We start from the raw sequence: 13,799 nt of genomic DNA, 5'->3' as shown, positions 1-13,799 counted from the left end.
TATGCAACTGCACACTACCATCCGTTACATAGATCAGCACTGCGGCATGCATCCAAGCAGGGTTAGCTATATTTTGAGCCATTGCTGATCCTTGCTGTCTTGGCAAGTGTAGTAACTGCACAGGCATCCTTATCGCAAATAAGGCAGCTTCATATCAACCGCTTAGTTAACACAAGTACACATAGTCATTCTAGATATCATAGTTCTTTCAGAAATGTCTGGCAGTATCTCAAGATAGAGCTTGGTATGGCTTTCCTGACACATAACCATGTAATGCATAAGGTGACGTGATTTGTGTGCTTCTTAAATTGTTGAGCATACCAGCTACTTAGGCATGAAAATTTCATACTCGTGATGGAGATAAACTGGCAAAGCTTCCTTTCAGAAGAGGGTCCCCTACTATTTCTCCGTCAGGTAAATTGAAAATAAAGTAAAAATATTTTGCATGAAAAATGTGTAGGTCTTCTGCTATGGGACAACTTGAAGTCACCCTGAGTTGGATCTGTTGGGAACTTAGTAATCAGAAAATGGTAGTGCCTACCTACAATTAAGAGGAAATCTGTGCACCAATCTTCCTTCACACCACACAAAACAACTGGCTTCCATGGTCTGCGTGGACTCAATCTTATTCAATTTCCCAGCCATTATCACCCCATTTTCCAACACAAACACCTCTTTTGTTTTTTTGTTACAGAGCCGAAAGTTATCGGAACTACAGATTTCAGTTAGCCCTCTGACTTTGATTTGACCTATCAGTATTCTACTTGTTGCAAATACAGCTTTTATGCTTTATACCTTTAAATCTTTTTGAAATAAATGCTTATTTTGTTCATTCATTACTGTTCTTAGAACCAATTTTCAATGAGCAAGAGGACCCTGATTCTGCATTTGAAGCCACGCAATACTTCTTTGAAGATGTAACACCTGAAACTGTACAAGGTAAGTTTATTTTGTGTTGTTTATATATTTATACAGTTTGTAAGTCAAGATGAGAGATTATATTATGGATCAAGTTGAATTGGTATATAAGCAGGACTGCAAAAAGGGAAGGCATGGTGACAGACTGAGTTTACAGGGTCGAACGACGCTTACTGGATAGAAGTAACATTCTTCTGAAATTTTGGTTTTCTGGTTTTAATAACATAACAAGAAAAGCTGGTAGCTAATAAGTAGATGATGTGTTCAATTGGAAAGAAATTCCACACAGATCTTTAGTTTCTGATATGTTCCATTGAACATGTGCTCTGACTAATAGATATTGTTCAAGGATTTGACTTAGTTTTGATATTTGGTGGAATACAATAATAGAATTCACTTTTCATGGGAACCCAAATACACTCCGACTTGAAGTTTATGATCAAAGAGTATTCCCCCTTGACTTGAACTAAGGTCCATTGACGACACTGACAAAATTCCTCCCTTGTGTCTGCATAAAATAGCAAGACAAGGCGGAAGTAATATTAGCCTGTTAGCTCTAGCTGAGAGCCAAAGCAAGGATGCAATGAGCATCCAGATATGGTCAAAGGGATCAGCGCAATGACAGTGTGAAGAGTCCAGAAATGCTGCCTGGCCCAATCTGAGTAGGGTTGATGTACTTGAGTGCGAATTGTTCTCTCTGATCATCACCATGATAGCTGTTGCTGCAGTCCAAAATGCAGCATTGATGTGCAGAAGCATCCTGTAAGGGGTTTGTAGATGTACCTTGAGGGTTCTTAGAGGCTGGTATATATCAGTTCTAATGTCTGTGGGTGATGTCCATGGATTGTGCCTAACAAGATAGAAGGGTTTATGCCCGAAACGTCGATTCTCCTGCTCCTTTGATTCTGCCTGACCTGCTGCGCTTTTCCAGCAACACATTTTTCAGCTCTGATCTCCAGCCTCTGCAGTCCTCACTTTCTCCTAACAAAATAGTGCCTGGAGTCCATAATGGAGGTCATTCAGAGCAAGCAGTAAACTGAATTTGCTGTGTACTTGGTATCACGACTCTAGCTTCATCTCAAGTTCTCTCAATGTCTAACTTGTTTGGAGAGTTTAGTACGAGAGAAAGTGGATGAGGTGAGTTGAGCCATTAGCAAGGCTTTTAACAAGCAACAATTTCCCTCGATTGGCAACTGACACTGCTTAGTGAGGGATTCGTTACTCCTGCTTGGAAAGAGATCTAGATTGGTCTTTTCGACTTATTGTAGAATTCCACAACAAATCTCACCGAAGCTCATATTATCCATATACCTATAATATTCTGCCCTCTGTTTTCATATCCTTCCCTAACTAAATCAATAACTTCACATTTTCCCCACAGTATAAACTATCTGCCACCCTTCTTTCCATTAATTTATCTATATTTCTTTAAAGTTTTTGTGTCCTCCTTGCAGCTTACTTTCCAACATACAGTGTACCATTAGTAAATAGATTACTCTCAATTCCTTCATCCAAGCTATTTTAGATGCCAAGCATGGATCATTGCAGCACACCACTAGCCAAGAGACTGCCAACATCAAAATGACATTTGCTCTGACTCTCCTATTTGTTCATTAACTAGTCCTCTAACTGATATTATATCCTACTTTGTGAGCATACTATACAACAATCCATTGTGTGGCACCACAACAAATGCCTTTTGAAAATCCAAATACACTATTGAACTGATTTCATTCATCTGCTCCACTCGTTTCATCCTCAAAGGTCTGTCAAACACGACTTCTTTTTCCAAAGCCATGCTGACCTTGTCTATTCATACTATAATTTTTAAAATGCCCTGAGTGAAAATCCTAATCATTTTCCAAGTAAAGTCACTAATGGATTTCAATATTTTCTGCCAAGTGATGGCATCATTACTGCCCTGTAGTTCCCTGTTTCTTCTCTCCCTTCTTTCTTTGAATAATGAGTTGCATTTGATCCTTTCTGATCCATTGTTCTGTCCAAGAATATTCCATTGAAAATTTTGGACGATTACACTTGTGCGTTCTTCATCTCAATATTCACTTCTATTAGAATCTTAGAATGTAGGCCAACAAGTCAATGGAATTTCAGTTTTCGGTTCCATTATTTTATCCAATATGTTTTATTAATTAAGATTAATTGCTTCATATTCTTCATTCACATTACATCCTTGACCCCCCACTATCTCCAATATGATATTTTGTATCTTTACTTTTGGTACAGATGGAGAGGAGTCTGAGTGAGTGATAGGCAACGAAGTTGGCATGCATGATAAGAAGTATCAGGAATTGGGATGCGTGATAGCAATTGAGGGAACGGGTTGCAAGTATTAGGGAGGATGGTAGGGCACAAGCTTTGGTAGGAGTAGGTACTGTAGCAAAGATAGTGGATGTCAGTGGCACTTATGCTGGTGAAGTTCCTTTGGTATTGTGCTTTCCTCCAGACTGCTGAGACTGCTTTAACCCTAATGGCATCCTCTGGTCAGACTGACATGGTCTGGTGTCATGGCCTCCACTAAGGGAAGAGGAAGTTTCCCATATGCACCACACTGACCAGCAAGATCACAAGGTCCTGTGGCACCAATCCCTGTCTACATTGCCTGATGCAAATGTCCACACTGATGGTGCTTTTTTAGAACATAGAATATAAAACATAGAAAAGTACAGCACAGAACAGGCCCTAAAGCCCACGATGTTGTGCCGAGGTTTAATCCTAATGTAAAATATAATAACCTAACCCCTCAACTCACTGCTGTCCATGTGCAAAAATACACTGGCACCATTAGGATTTGAAACCACAGCCTCCCAATTATGATGAAGGCACTTTAACGAACTGAGCCACAGCACCACTGGGCTCCATGTGTTTTCAAAATTGGCATGGGTGCAAAAGATACCAGTGAATTGTGGGGTAGCTGCTGAGTTTCAAGTTGTTCTGGGAATGGCACGTGACACAATGGATAGGGAATTGGATGTGACAGATGCCATTGGGATGTGGTAGATAACAAGGCATGTTTGGCAATACAGTTAATGCAACTCGAATTTAGCTTTAAAAAAAAATGAGATTCAGTCTCACTGAAAGAATTTTTCTTAGAAACGTGAAAAAAGGGAAATGTTATTGTTATGGACCTAGGACAAATCATAAGTAGTTGGCATGCAGTTATTAAAACAGATGCTATGACAGCTTTTTATGACGAGAAATCAGTATAAGTGAAAAGATGTCTCACTGCAATTATATGGGGCTTTGTTGAGTTCACGCCAAAAGTTCTGGATGCAGTTTTGATCTCCTTACTGAAGTTGGTATATGCATGCCTTGGAGAGAATGTACAACAAATGTTCACTGAATTTATTCTGTAAATGAGGGGGTTAATCTCAGAGGAGCAATTTGAATAAATTAAGTCTTTACATATCAAAGTCATTTGTTTATTTCATTTTAACAATAATTTTAAAGAACTGCATTATTGATTCTATCTTGGGTACTGTCTTTGTGATTGGAGGAATTGTAGAGATTCAAAGACAAAATTAACAACTCCATCATGATAAGCAAAAATACATGATAGCTGTTGGTTCCAATAAAGAACACAAGTTAATAAAGTGAATAGAATTTCTTTGTGTTTTTTTTTAAACTTTAATTGTACTTTGTAGAACATAACAGACCAAATTTTGTTGAAACGGCATCTTGCAATTTATACTATTTAAGTATTCAACTTACTGCACTCTACAGCTCAAACTGTGTGCTGTAATTGTGAGACACAAATGGCATAAAAAGGACAGCAGGTGGTCTGACACTTGGTGAATGGTGGGATCATGTAGGGCACAGAAAGAAATATTGAGAGGAAAGGAAAGATGAACATTAGAAAATGTTTCACAATTTGCCCCCTGCTAATGGTGTGGGTTGTCAACATGCTGATATTTTTCAAAGAGGATTCTGCTCAATAGCTTTAAAAGCTATATTTATATCTTGCGCGCGCGTGCACACACACATAGACACACACAATATGATGAAGAGAATTGATAACAAGTATAATAACTTGTCAATATTTATTCTTAATTGTTACAGATGTTGAGACCAGGGCAAAACATGAGACAGAAGATGGCTTTGTCACTGTAAACCTAAGGAATGAAAAAGGTAGAAAGACAATATCATATAATTCTCTGCAGACTTATTCATAAAAAGTGTACCAATCTTGACTGTGAAGGATTCATACACTTAATTTGGACAATACTGTATTATTGAAAAGGTTTTGCTATAATCATTTTTAATAATTTAATTTATAGCTGTACATTTTTGTTAAGTTTGAAGTTTGCTCTTTTACAGTTGAAAAACGACCAAACTCTCATGATTACCGACATTATATCAGGATGTGGGCACAAGAAAGGGAGCATAAGTTAGAGAGTATCAAAGACCTACCTAAATTGAATCAAGTAGGTATCCTTTGTGCCAAGATCAGTAAGTAATTTTATAATTTTCCAAATTACCAATGGTAACTTCATGTTTATTCCTGATCTTTTGCAGGAACAGTTCATTGAACTATGTAGAACTCTGTACAACATGTTCAGTGAAGATGTAAATGAGCAAGAACTGTACCATTCAACTGCAGCTGTAACCAGTTTACTTTTGGAGATTGGTGAAGTAGGAAAACAATTTATCAATCAGTCAACACAGGAAGCAGGCAGAAGTGATGATAGCAACAGCAGAGTACACTCAAAAAAGGAAAACCAGCCATTGCATTATGGACAAGGAGATTCTTTCTGCCCAATTGCTGATGAAATGAGTGATGAAAAGGTGGCTTCTAGTGAATTGCAAGACATTAAACTGGATAACAGTTCACCAAAAGACAATGGAGTATCTTCAGCAATGTTGATTTCAGATGATGAAACAAAAGATGACACTTCCATGTCCTCATACTCTGTTTTGAGTGCTGGATCTAATGACGATGATAAGCTACAGTGTGAGGACATCACAGAGGACACTGTGCTTGTGCGCAATAACAATGAAAATCCTCTTCCCAGGAGTGGCAGCATGGACAAAGATTGGGCTATCACCTTTGAGCAGTTTTTAGCTTCCTTTCTAACTGAGAATGCTTTGGTGAGATACTTTGAGAAAGTTGGGTTAGTGATGCCCAGGATTACAAATGCTAAAAATATCAGAATTATGGGAAAACCAACCACTTCAGCAAATGACTATGAGATTTCTGCAATCTCTGGATGAGGTGGTTGCTGCTGTTTAGTCAACAGGTTAAATGAAGTAATGTCCTATAAACTTACCATATAAACCAATATAACATTTAGTAAACTTGACTGTACAGTAGTTTCACCAGAGTTGTCAGGTGTTCTTTATCTGTATTGTAAATTATAAGTGATACTTAGTCCCATTTTTCCAAACCCCACTTTTCATTGCATTTTATTGAACTTAAGACATTAATTTAAGACATTCTCTGTAGAAAACTGGAGCACCTGCACTTTGATTTTCATGCTGCTTTATAAAAGAGTTTACTTAAGTTTGTTTATTAATCATTTGTATCCAGTGATTCCTTGTAACTTTATATGTTAACTAATGTCTCTTTGTTACTGAAACCATTCCTGGAAACTTCATTTTTATACTAGATTCAGTGCTAATATAATTCTAAGTTTAGTTTCCAAATCAAAATAGTGGTTTTAAATTGGCTTCTTTTCTTTTTTGTTTTGAAAGGATTCTTGGAAATATTGGTTTGATCTACAAAATTAAAGGAACAATGTATAGAATAACATTAAAAAACTTAAAAAGTATGTGTTACACTAATTAATTTGTTGACTTTTTTCACCATGCAATTAAAAAAATTAAGTTTTTCATTAATTAGAGAAAATGTTTGCATGGAAGAATGAACGAGGAAACAAATTACAGACAATTAATTGTAGATAGAGAGAGGAAATTACAGAAATATCTTGGACCAAAATGAAGGGGAAACCATATGTTATACGTTGAAAAGGAGAGGGTCACTTAATAAGTACAGAGCACATGAAGCTTTGAAAACTCCAAATTTAAAAATAAATTATATTAAACTATATATAAATCTCTCACACTACACCACAGAATAAAGGTTAATATTGTGCCAACACAGGGGAAACTAGAAGCACTGCAGGTGCCAAAATGCAGAGGTTGCTGGACCAGAGAGTGGTGGATTAGGGAAGTTCAAAACTGTATTTGGTTGCTGCTTTCTTGTCTAGTGACTGGGGCGATCTGTACAGTCACTCTCGATTGTACAAGATAAACAGGAAAAGCCTTTAACTCTGTGTGGGAGCCACATTTCATTTTACACCATTCCTCTGATAAAACTTGTAGGCCTTAATGCAGCTACATTTGAGACATGCCATCATCTGAAATACAGATTGAAATAAATATTTTGCATTGCAGCTATTGCCTGCTGATGACACCTAATTTTCATTCATGGTTTGCTGTTTTTTGAAGGTCATTTGAGGTACCAATGCATTGAAGATGATGATAATTCCAGGTATTTTTTTTTCCTTGCTGAAATTATTTTGAAGCCTGTTCTTGATAATTTTGTACAAAGACAAATAACATATACAGCAGTTATTGGGGACTCAACAGTCAGGTTCTTCCAAATCCATCCACATATTAATTGTGTGATTTCCTTTGAAATAGCAGATTATTGTGATCACTGGACTATCTTTCTGTTCCGTATTGAATTTCATCCCTCCTTCCATCCATAACAGATGCTATTTAATGGACTTTACGAGCTAATGTAACCAGAAATCAATAGTATTACTTTATAATGTTATGTTGCCTGATGCTCGCTTCTGAACTTGATCTATTATGCTACCAAAGAACATTTGCATGCAAAAATGCACGGAGAATGCTGCATAAGCACCAACATATTATCCAAAGTGCATGAAAGATAGTTTTTACTGGATTGTGACACTCTAAATTACATGGTCAGGAAATGTCTTAATGAGGAGTGGTAAATCAACAAGGTGGAGGAATCTTCTAGATTTAAATTTCCCTGGTGTTTCCCCGGTCAGTACCAATATCACACACACTTCAGCATTTTCTTGTGAGAAGCACACAATTACTAAAAGGAAAAGTATCATTTTGAAGCAACTGTGCAGTGCATCACATCTTCCAAAAATGCATTACAGAGCCAATCGATTGGAGGAAAAAAAGGTAAAACGCAATACTGGGTTGAGTAGAATGGACAAATTGTCACTGCTAAAAATACAGAAATTGAACAAGTTGATATAGCATTTACCCATGAGAGATAGCCATGACTTACTGAATTTTAGATGGCCAAATTTTTGCACCTCCAATTCTGGAGTATTACTAACTCTGCAAACCTAAGAGAGCCCCGAGAACAGTTATACTTTTGATCAGAATGACTAATGGACTCGAGCCTGCTGATTACAGAGAGAGTTTGGAGGCTCTGGTCTGTTTAAACAATGCACCTCATTGCTCTGTGACTTTCAAATTGTAAAGAATGTAATAGAAGAGCAGCAAAGTCAAAAAAGGCCCACATTCCCTTAAGCAATTCAGCAAACAGCTAGTCAACTTGCAAACACCAGTTCTTTTTTTCCAACAGAAATCTATTTCTCTTTCAAAAAGATAGAGAGCTGGGGATTTACATGACATGACAACTTGATAGCTTCACAGATCTTATCCACTCCCCCTTACAGTTTTAATATATAGTCTTAACATTCTCCAAAGAGATACTTATTGCTTCAAAAATGTACTTTGCCTTTTCAAAGAACTCTGTTAGGTTTTGGCCTTTTTTTCCAAATGTACAAAATCCGCAAGTCTTATTTCAAAAAGCTAATTGATTGCTTATGTTTGAAGACCATTATCTCAAGCAACCTGCATCAACCACAAATATGTCGAATATATCCAGTTCACATCCTTCACCCAGCCCTGGGAAATTAGTACTGATGTAATTTTGCTTAAGACTCAGAACCTTTCTGGCTTTCTAATATTTCACATCACCATCTCCATCCAGAGTATCCTCTGACATTGTATTGAAAAACCAGAATTTTACCCTGTTTGATAGAAGTTATGCAACAATTGACCGGTTTGGGATTATAAGATGCCGAGAAAGCATATTTTTAAATTATTTTGAAAAGCTCAGCTGGTCTGGAAATATCTACGGAGTGAAATCAGAGTTAATGTTTCGGGTCGAGTGATTCTTCCTCAGAACTGATGGTATTTAGGAAAATGTCAGTTTATATGCCGAAGGTAGGGAAGAAGTGGTAAGGAGTAAACAATAGGTGGGGATAGACCCCAAAGAGAGAGAAGTTGAAACTTTATTGCTGGAACAGCACAGCAGGTCAGGCAGCATCCAGGGAACAGGAGATTCGACGTTTCGGGCACAGGCCCTTCTTCAGGAATTCCTGAAGAAGGGCCTGTGCCCGAAACGTCGAATCTCCTGTTCCCTGGATGCTGCCTGACCTGCTGTGCTGTTCCAGCAATAAAGTTTCAACTTTGATCTCCAGCATCTGCAGACCTTACTTTCTCCCCAAAGAGAGAGAAGAACAGTTGGACAAAGTGGATAGCTATCTGGCTAGGAGAGTAAATAATTATTAATGGGAATTGTTAGTGACTAACAATGGATTGAGTATAATAGCAATAATGTGATAACAAGGCCTGATGTGTGGAGGTTTGGGATAAGGACATGGGAAAGCTCAAACCCTAAAGTTATTGAACTAGATATTGAGTCCAAAAGGCTGCAGGGTCCCCAAGAGGAAAATGAGGTGCTGTTCTTCCAGCTTGTGTTGAGCTTTGCTGGAGCCCGGCAGCAAGCCTGACACAGAGGTGTTAGCCAGGGTACAGAATGGTGTGTTAAAGTGTCAGACAATTGGAAGCTCAGGGTCTTTTTTTTTTGTAGATAGAAGATAGGTGGTCTGCAAATTGGTCACATCTGACTCCATCTCCTCTCCCAATCCCACCTCCTGACCTTCCGCTTTCTGATGCTGAACGTTCTATAGTTATCATAGGTCTCAGTTCTATCCTCTGTGTCCCCACCTTAATGAATTTTGGGCACAACATGATGTTGAACTCTTCTTCCTGTTGTCTCTGCCTCCATGTCCATTTCTTTGGATAAGAGTCTTATCCCTGTCCCACAGACTCCTTTGTCCACCTCCAACACACCTCCCTCTGGCTTTTTACCTGGACTTGATCTGTTCATTGAGAGCTGTCAACATGAAATAGGTTGCCTCAATTTCTTTGCCAACCACCCCCCACCCCTCCCCCAACTTGCCCATTCCAACCTATCCTCCCAGGAACTGACTACCATGGAGTCAGATTCAATCCTGACTTTGTAATTAAGCCTGTTGATAAGGGTGGTCTGTTGTAGTCTGGTGGATTGACCTCTACATTGCAGAGGCTGAGTGCAAGCCCTCATATACCTCCTCCTACCTCCCCTTCTATGATGCCACCATGGAACATCAAGCCATTGTGTGAATTATGGTCCCCTCATTTCAACTGGTGATCTCTTCTCCCACCCCATCCCCACTGCCTCCAAGCCTGTAGCTTCTCAACCCCAGCCACAGCTGGCTTCTTTCTCCTTCCCAAAATGCACAAACGGGACTGCCCAGGTAGCCCCATTGCTTCTGTCTGCTCCTACCCCATAGAACGTGGGTTTCCTCCGGGTGCTCGGGTTTCCTCCCACAGTCCAAAGATGTGCAGGTCAGGTGAATTGGCCATGCTAAATTGCCTGTAGTGTTAGGTAAGGGGTACATGTAGGGGTATGGGTGGGTTGCGCTTCGGTGGGGCGGTGTGGACTTGTTGGGCCGAAGGGCCTGTTTCCACACTGTAAGTAATCTAATCTAATCTAATCTAAAAAAACTCCTTTCTTCCTACCTTGACTCTATCTTTTCTCCCCTGGTCCAGTCCCTGCCCACTTACATCTGCAATTTCTCTGACAATTTATGCTAGTTTCAGCATTTCCAGTTTGTGGGCTCCAGCCGCTTCTTCTTTGCCATGGACGTGTCCATCCCCCATCAGAATGGTCTCAGGGTTCTCTACTGCTTCCTGGAACAAAGGCCTAATCTGTCCCCAGCCACCACCAGCCTCCTCTGCATGGCCGAGCCTGTCCATGCTGTTAACAAATTTTCTTTTAACTCCTGTCACTTTCTTCAGGTCAGAGGGGTGGCTATGGGTACTCACATAGGCCCCAGTTCTGTCTGTCTCTTTGTGGTATGTGGAACATTCCTTGTTCCAGTCCTATTCCAGCCCCCACCCTGAACTCTTATCTCCGGTATATTGATGATATCATCTGCTTCCCTCATCCGGAATTGGAAGAGTTCATCAGTTTCACTTCCAATTTCCATCCCACTCTCATTTTCTCCTAGTCCATCTCTAACTCCTCCATTCCCTTCCTCTATCTCTGTTTCCACTTATGGGAATAGCATGCTACCAATATCCACAATAAACCCACCAACCTCTACAGTTACCTTGACTACACATTCTCACACCCTGCTTCCTATAAAGACTCTATTGTATTCTCCCAGTTGCTCTGTCTCCATCATATCTATTCTGAAGCTGCCAACTTTGACAAGAGAGCCTCCGAAATGTCCACCTTCTTCCTCAACAGAGGATTCCCCAGCATCGTTGTTGACAGTGCTCTCAGTCGGGTCCGACCCATCTCCTGCACTTTGGCCTTCAATCCTCTCTTCCCTCCCACGACAGCGATAGGGTCCCCCTTGTCCTCACCTACTATCACATCCAGAGGATTGTTAGCGTCTATTTTCTATCACCAGACACATTCTCCTCCCCTCTCTTGTTAGCCTTCCATAGGGGCCATTCCCTCCGGGACATCATTCATGGGTGGCACGGTGGCACAGTGGTTAGCACTACTGCCTCACAGCACAGAGACCCGGGTTCAATTCCTGCCTCAGGCGACTGTGTGTGTGGAGTTTGCACATTCTCCCGTGTCTGCGTGGGTTTCCTCCGGGTGCTCCGGTTTCCTCCCACTGTCCAAAAATGTGCAGGTTAGGTGAATTGGCCACGCTAAATTGCCTGTAGCGTTAGGTACAGGGGTAAATGTAGGGGAATGGGTCTGGGTGGGTGCGCTTCGGCGGGTCCGCGTGGACATGTTGGGCCGAAGGGCCTGTTTCCACACTGTAAGTAATCTAATCTAATCCTAATTCGTTCGTTCTTCACTCCCAATGCCCCCCCCCCACCCCCCCCCCCCCCCACAGTCCTGTGGTACATTCCCCTGTATCTGCAGAAGGTGTAACACCTGTCCATTTACTTCCTTCCTCAGTATCCAAGGGCCCACACACACCTTCCAGTTGAAATAGCACTTTACCTGGACTTCACACAATCTAGTCTACTGCATTTGCTGCTCACAATTTGGTCTCAACTACATTGGGGAGATGAAGCATAGACTGGGTGACCACTTCACCTATGTTCTGACAACAAAAAGACCCTGAGCTTCCAATTGCCTACCATTTTAACACGCCACCCTGTTCCATGGCCAACATCTCTGTCTTAGGCTTGCTGCAGTGCTCCAGTGAAGCTCTGCACAAGCTGGAAGAACAGCAACTCATTTTCCTCTTGGGGAGCCTGCAGCCTTTTGAACTCTATATAGAGTTCAATAACTTTTGGGCTTGAACTCTTCCATTTCCAAACCTCCACACGAGGCCTTGTTATTACATTGTCTGGTATTACACACAAGCCATTGTTAGCCACTAACAATCCCCATTAATAGCTTTTCACCCTCCTAGCTAGATCATTATCTACTCCTTTATCTGTCCAAATATTCTTCTCTTTTTGTGCTGTATCCCCATTTATTGTTTACTCCTTAACCCCTTCCCCCCCACCCCCCACCCCCACCCTATCTTCTGCATATAAAGTGAAACTTTCCTAGTTACCATCAGTTCTGAGGAAGGGTCACTCGACCTAAAATGTTCACTCTGATTTCTCTTCACAGATGCTGCAAGACCTGCTGAGCTTTTCCATCAATTTCAGTTCTTTAAGATTTTTTTATAATTTTTTTTTTGGTTTGTATCTTCACAGGCTAGAGATGGGCAAGTATTCATGCCCTGCAAGGAAATCTTGGACTTCCTGTGCCCATGCCTTCATTCCTCTCCAATCAGTTCAGCAACCAGTGCATGAAAACATTAGTCTCACTGGCCGTGACTTACTGTCACCTGAAATCCCATTTCTGCTCACCACCCACATGCTTGCTTGAGACTAGGGGCTTCATGTCCATTTCAACCTCTGGCCAAGCTATTCTAACTTTTTTTTTAAGGTCACGCTTATTGACCACTGCTAAGTCAGTCAGTAAATACATCAGTAGGGCCATATATCTTTTGGATTTATGACCACTTAAGTAAATACAAACTCGATCTAAATTCTGACTGGACCTCCTTATGTATCCAGTCAACAAAAATTGCAGTTAAGGTGAACCCTTGGCCACTTCCACCCATTGCTATCATAAGATGTCTAAATATTTCATTCAATTTATCTAATAACTGTGAAGAATGAGCCAGTTCAAAGGTCAGTTACAAGTAAAATTCCTACTAACTAGATCAGTCATGACTATGGTGATGATGTTATAGCTCTGGCATTAAAACTACTTCTTTTTGTGCGAATCAAAATTTTAAAGGGAATTCCGTTTCATCATTTGGTTACAAAAGTGCTTCTGATGTTTTGAGCTTCTCATTGCAATATTGATACTTTTATTGTATGAAAGATAAATAGTACAATGAAAATTAAATAATGTTGTTTATTCAGATTAGATTCCCTACAGTGTGGAAACAGGCCCTTCAGCCCAACAAGTCCACACCAACGAACAACCCACACAGACCCAGTCCCCTATGTTTACCCCTGACACAACAGGCAATTTAGCATAGCCAATTCACCGAGCCTGCATA

The 13,799-nt window shown here is 40.2% G+C and overlaps 1 protein-coding gene across 1 annotated transcript in view; it reads left to right on the top strand.

Moving 5' to 3' along the window:
* The window catches only part of tbc1d9 (TBC1 domain family, member 9 (with GRAM domain)), a 75,304-nt gene extending 68,600 nt beyond the window's left edge, over positions 1–6,704 (top strand). The window contains exons 18-21 of the mRNA XM_043674139.2: positions 850–939; positions 4,996–5,064; positions 5,254–5,360; positions 5,452–6,704. Of these exons, the coding sequence (XP_043530074.2) occupies positions 850–939; positions 4,996–5,064; positions 5,254–5,360; positions 5,452–6,147 (962 nt within the window). The 3' untranslated portion in view covers positions 6,148–6,704. The remainder of the gene's footprint in view (positions 1–849; positions 940–4,995; positions 5,065–5,253; positions 5,361–5,451) is intronic.
* Positions 6,705–13,799: the final 7,095 nt, after the last annotated feature.

This window comes from Chiloscyllium plagiosum, unplaced genomic scaffold (assembly GCF_037043375.1).
Source record: "Chiloscyllium plagiosum isolate Xiang-an unplaced genomic scaffold, Cpla_swu_hap1 HiC_scaffold_36, whole genome shotgun sequence".
Lineage (NCBI taxonomy): Eukaryota > Metazoa > Chordata > Chondrichthyes > Orectolobiformes > Hemiscylliidae > Chiloscyllium > Chiloscyllium plagiosum.
This window is presented reverse-complemented; position numbering and strand designations above follow the sequence as displayed.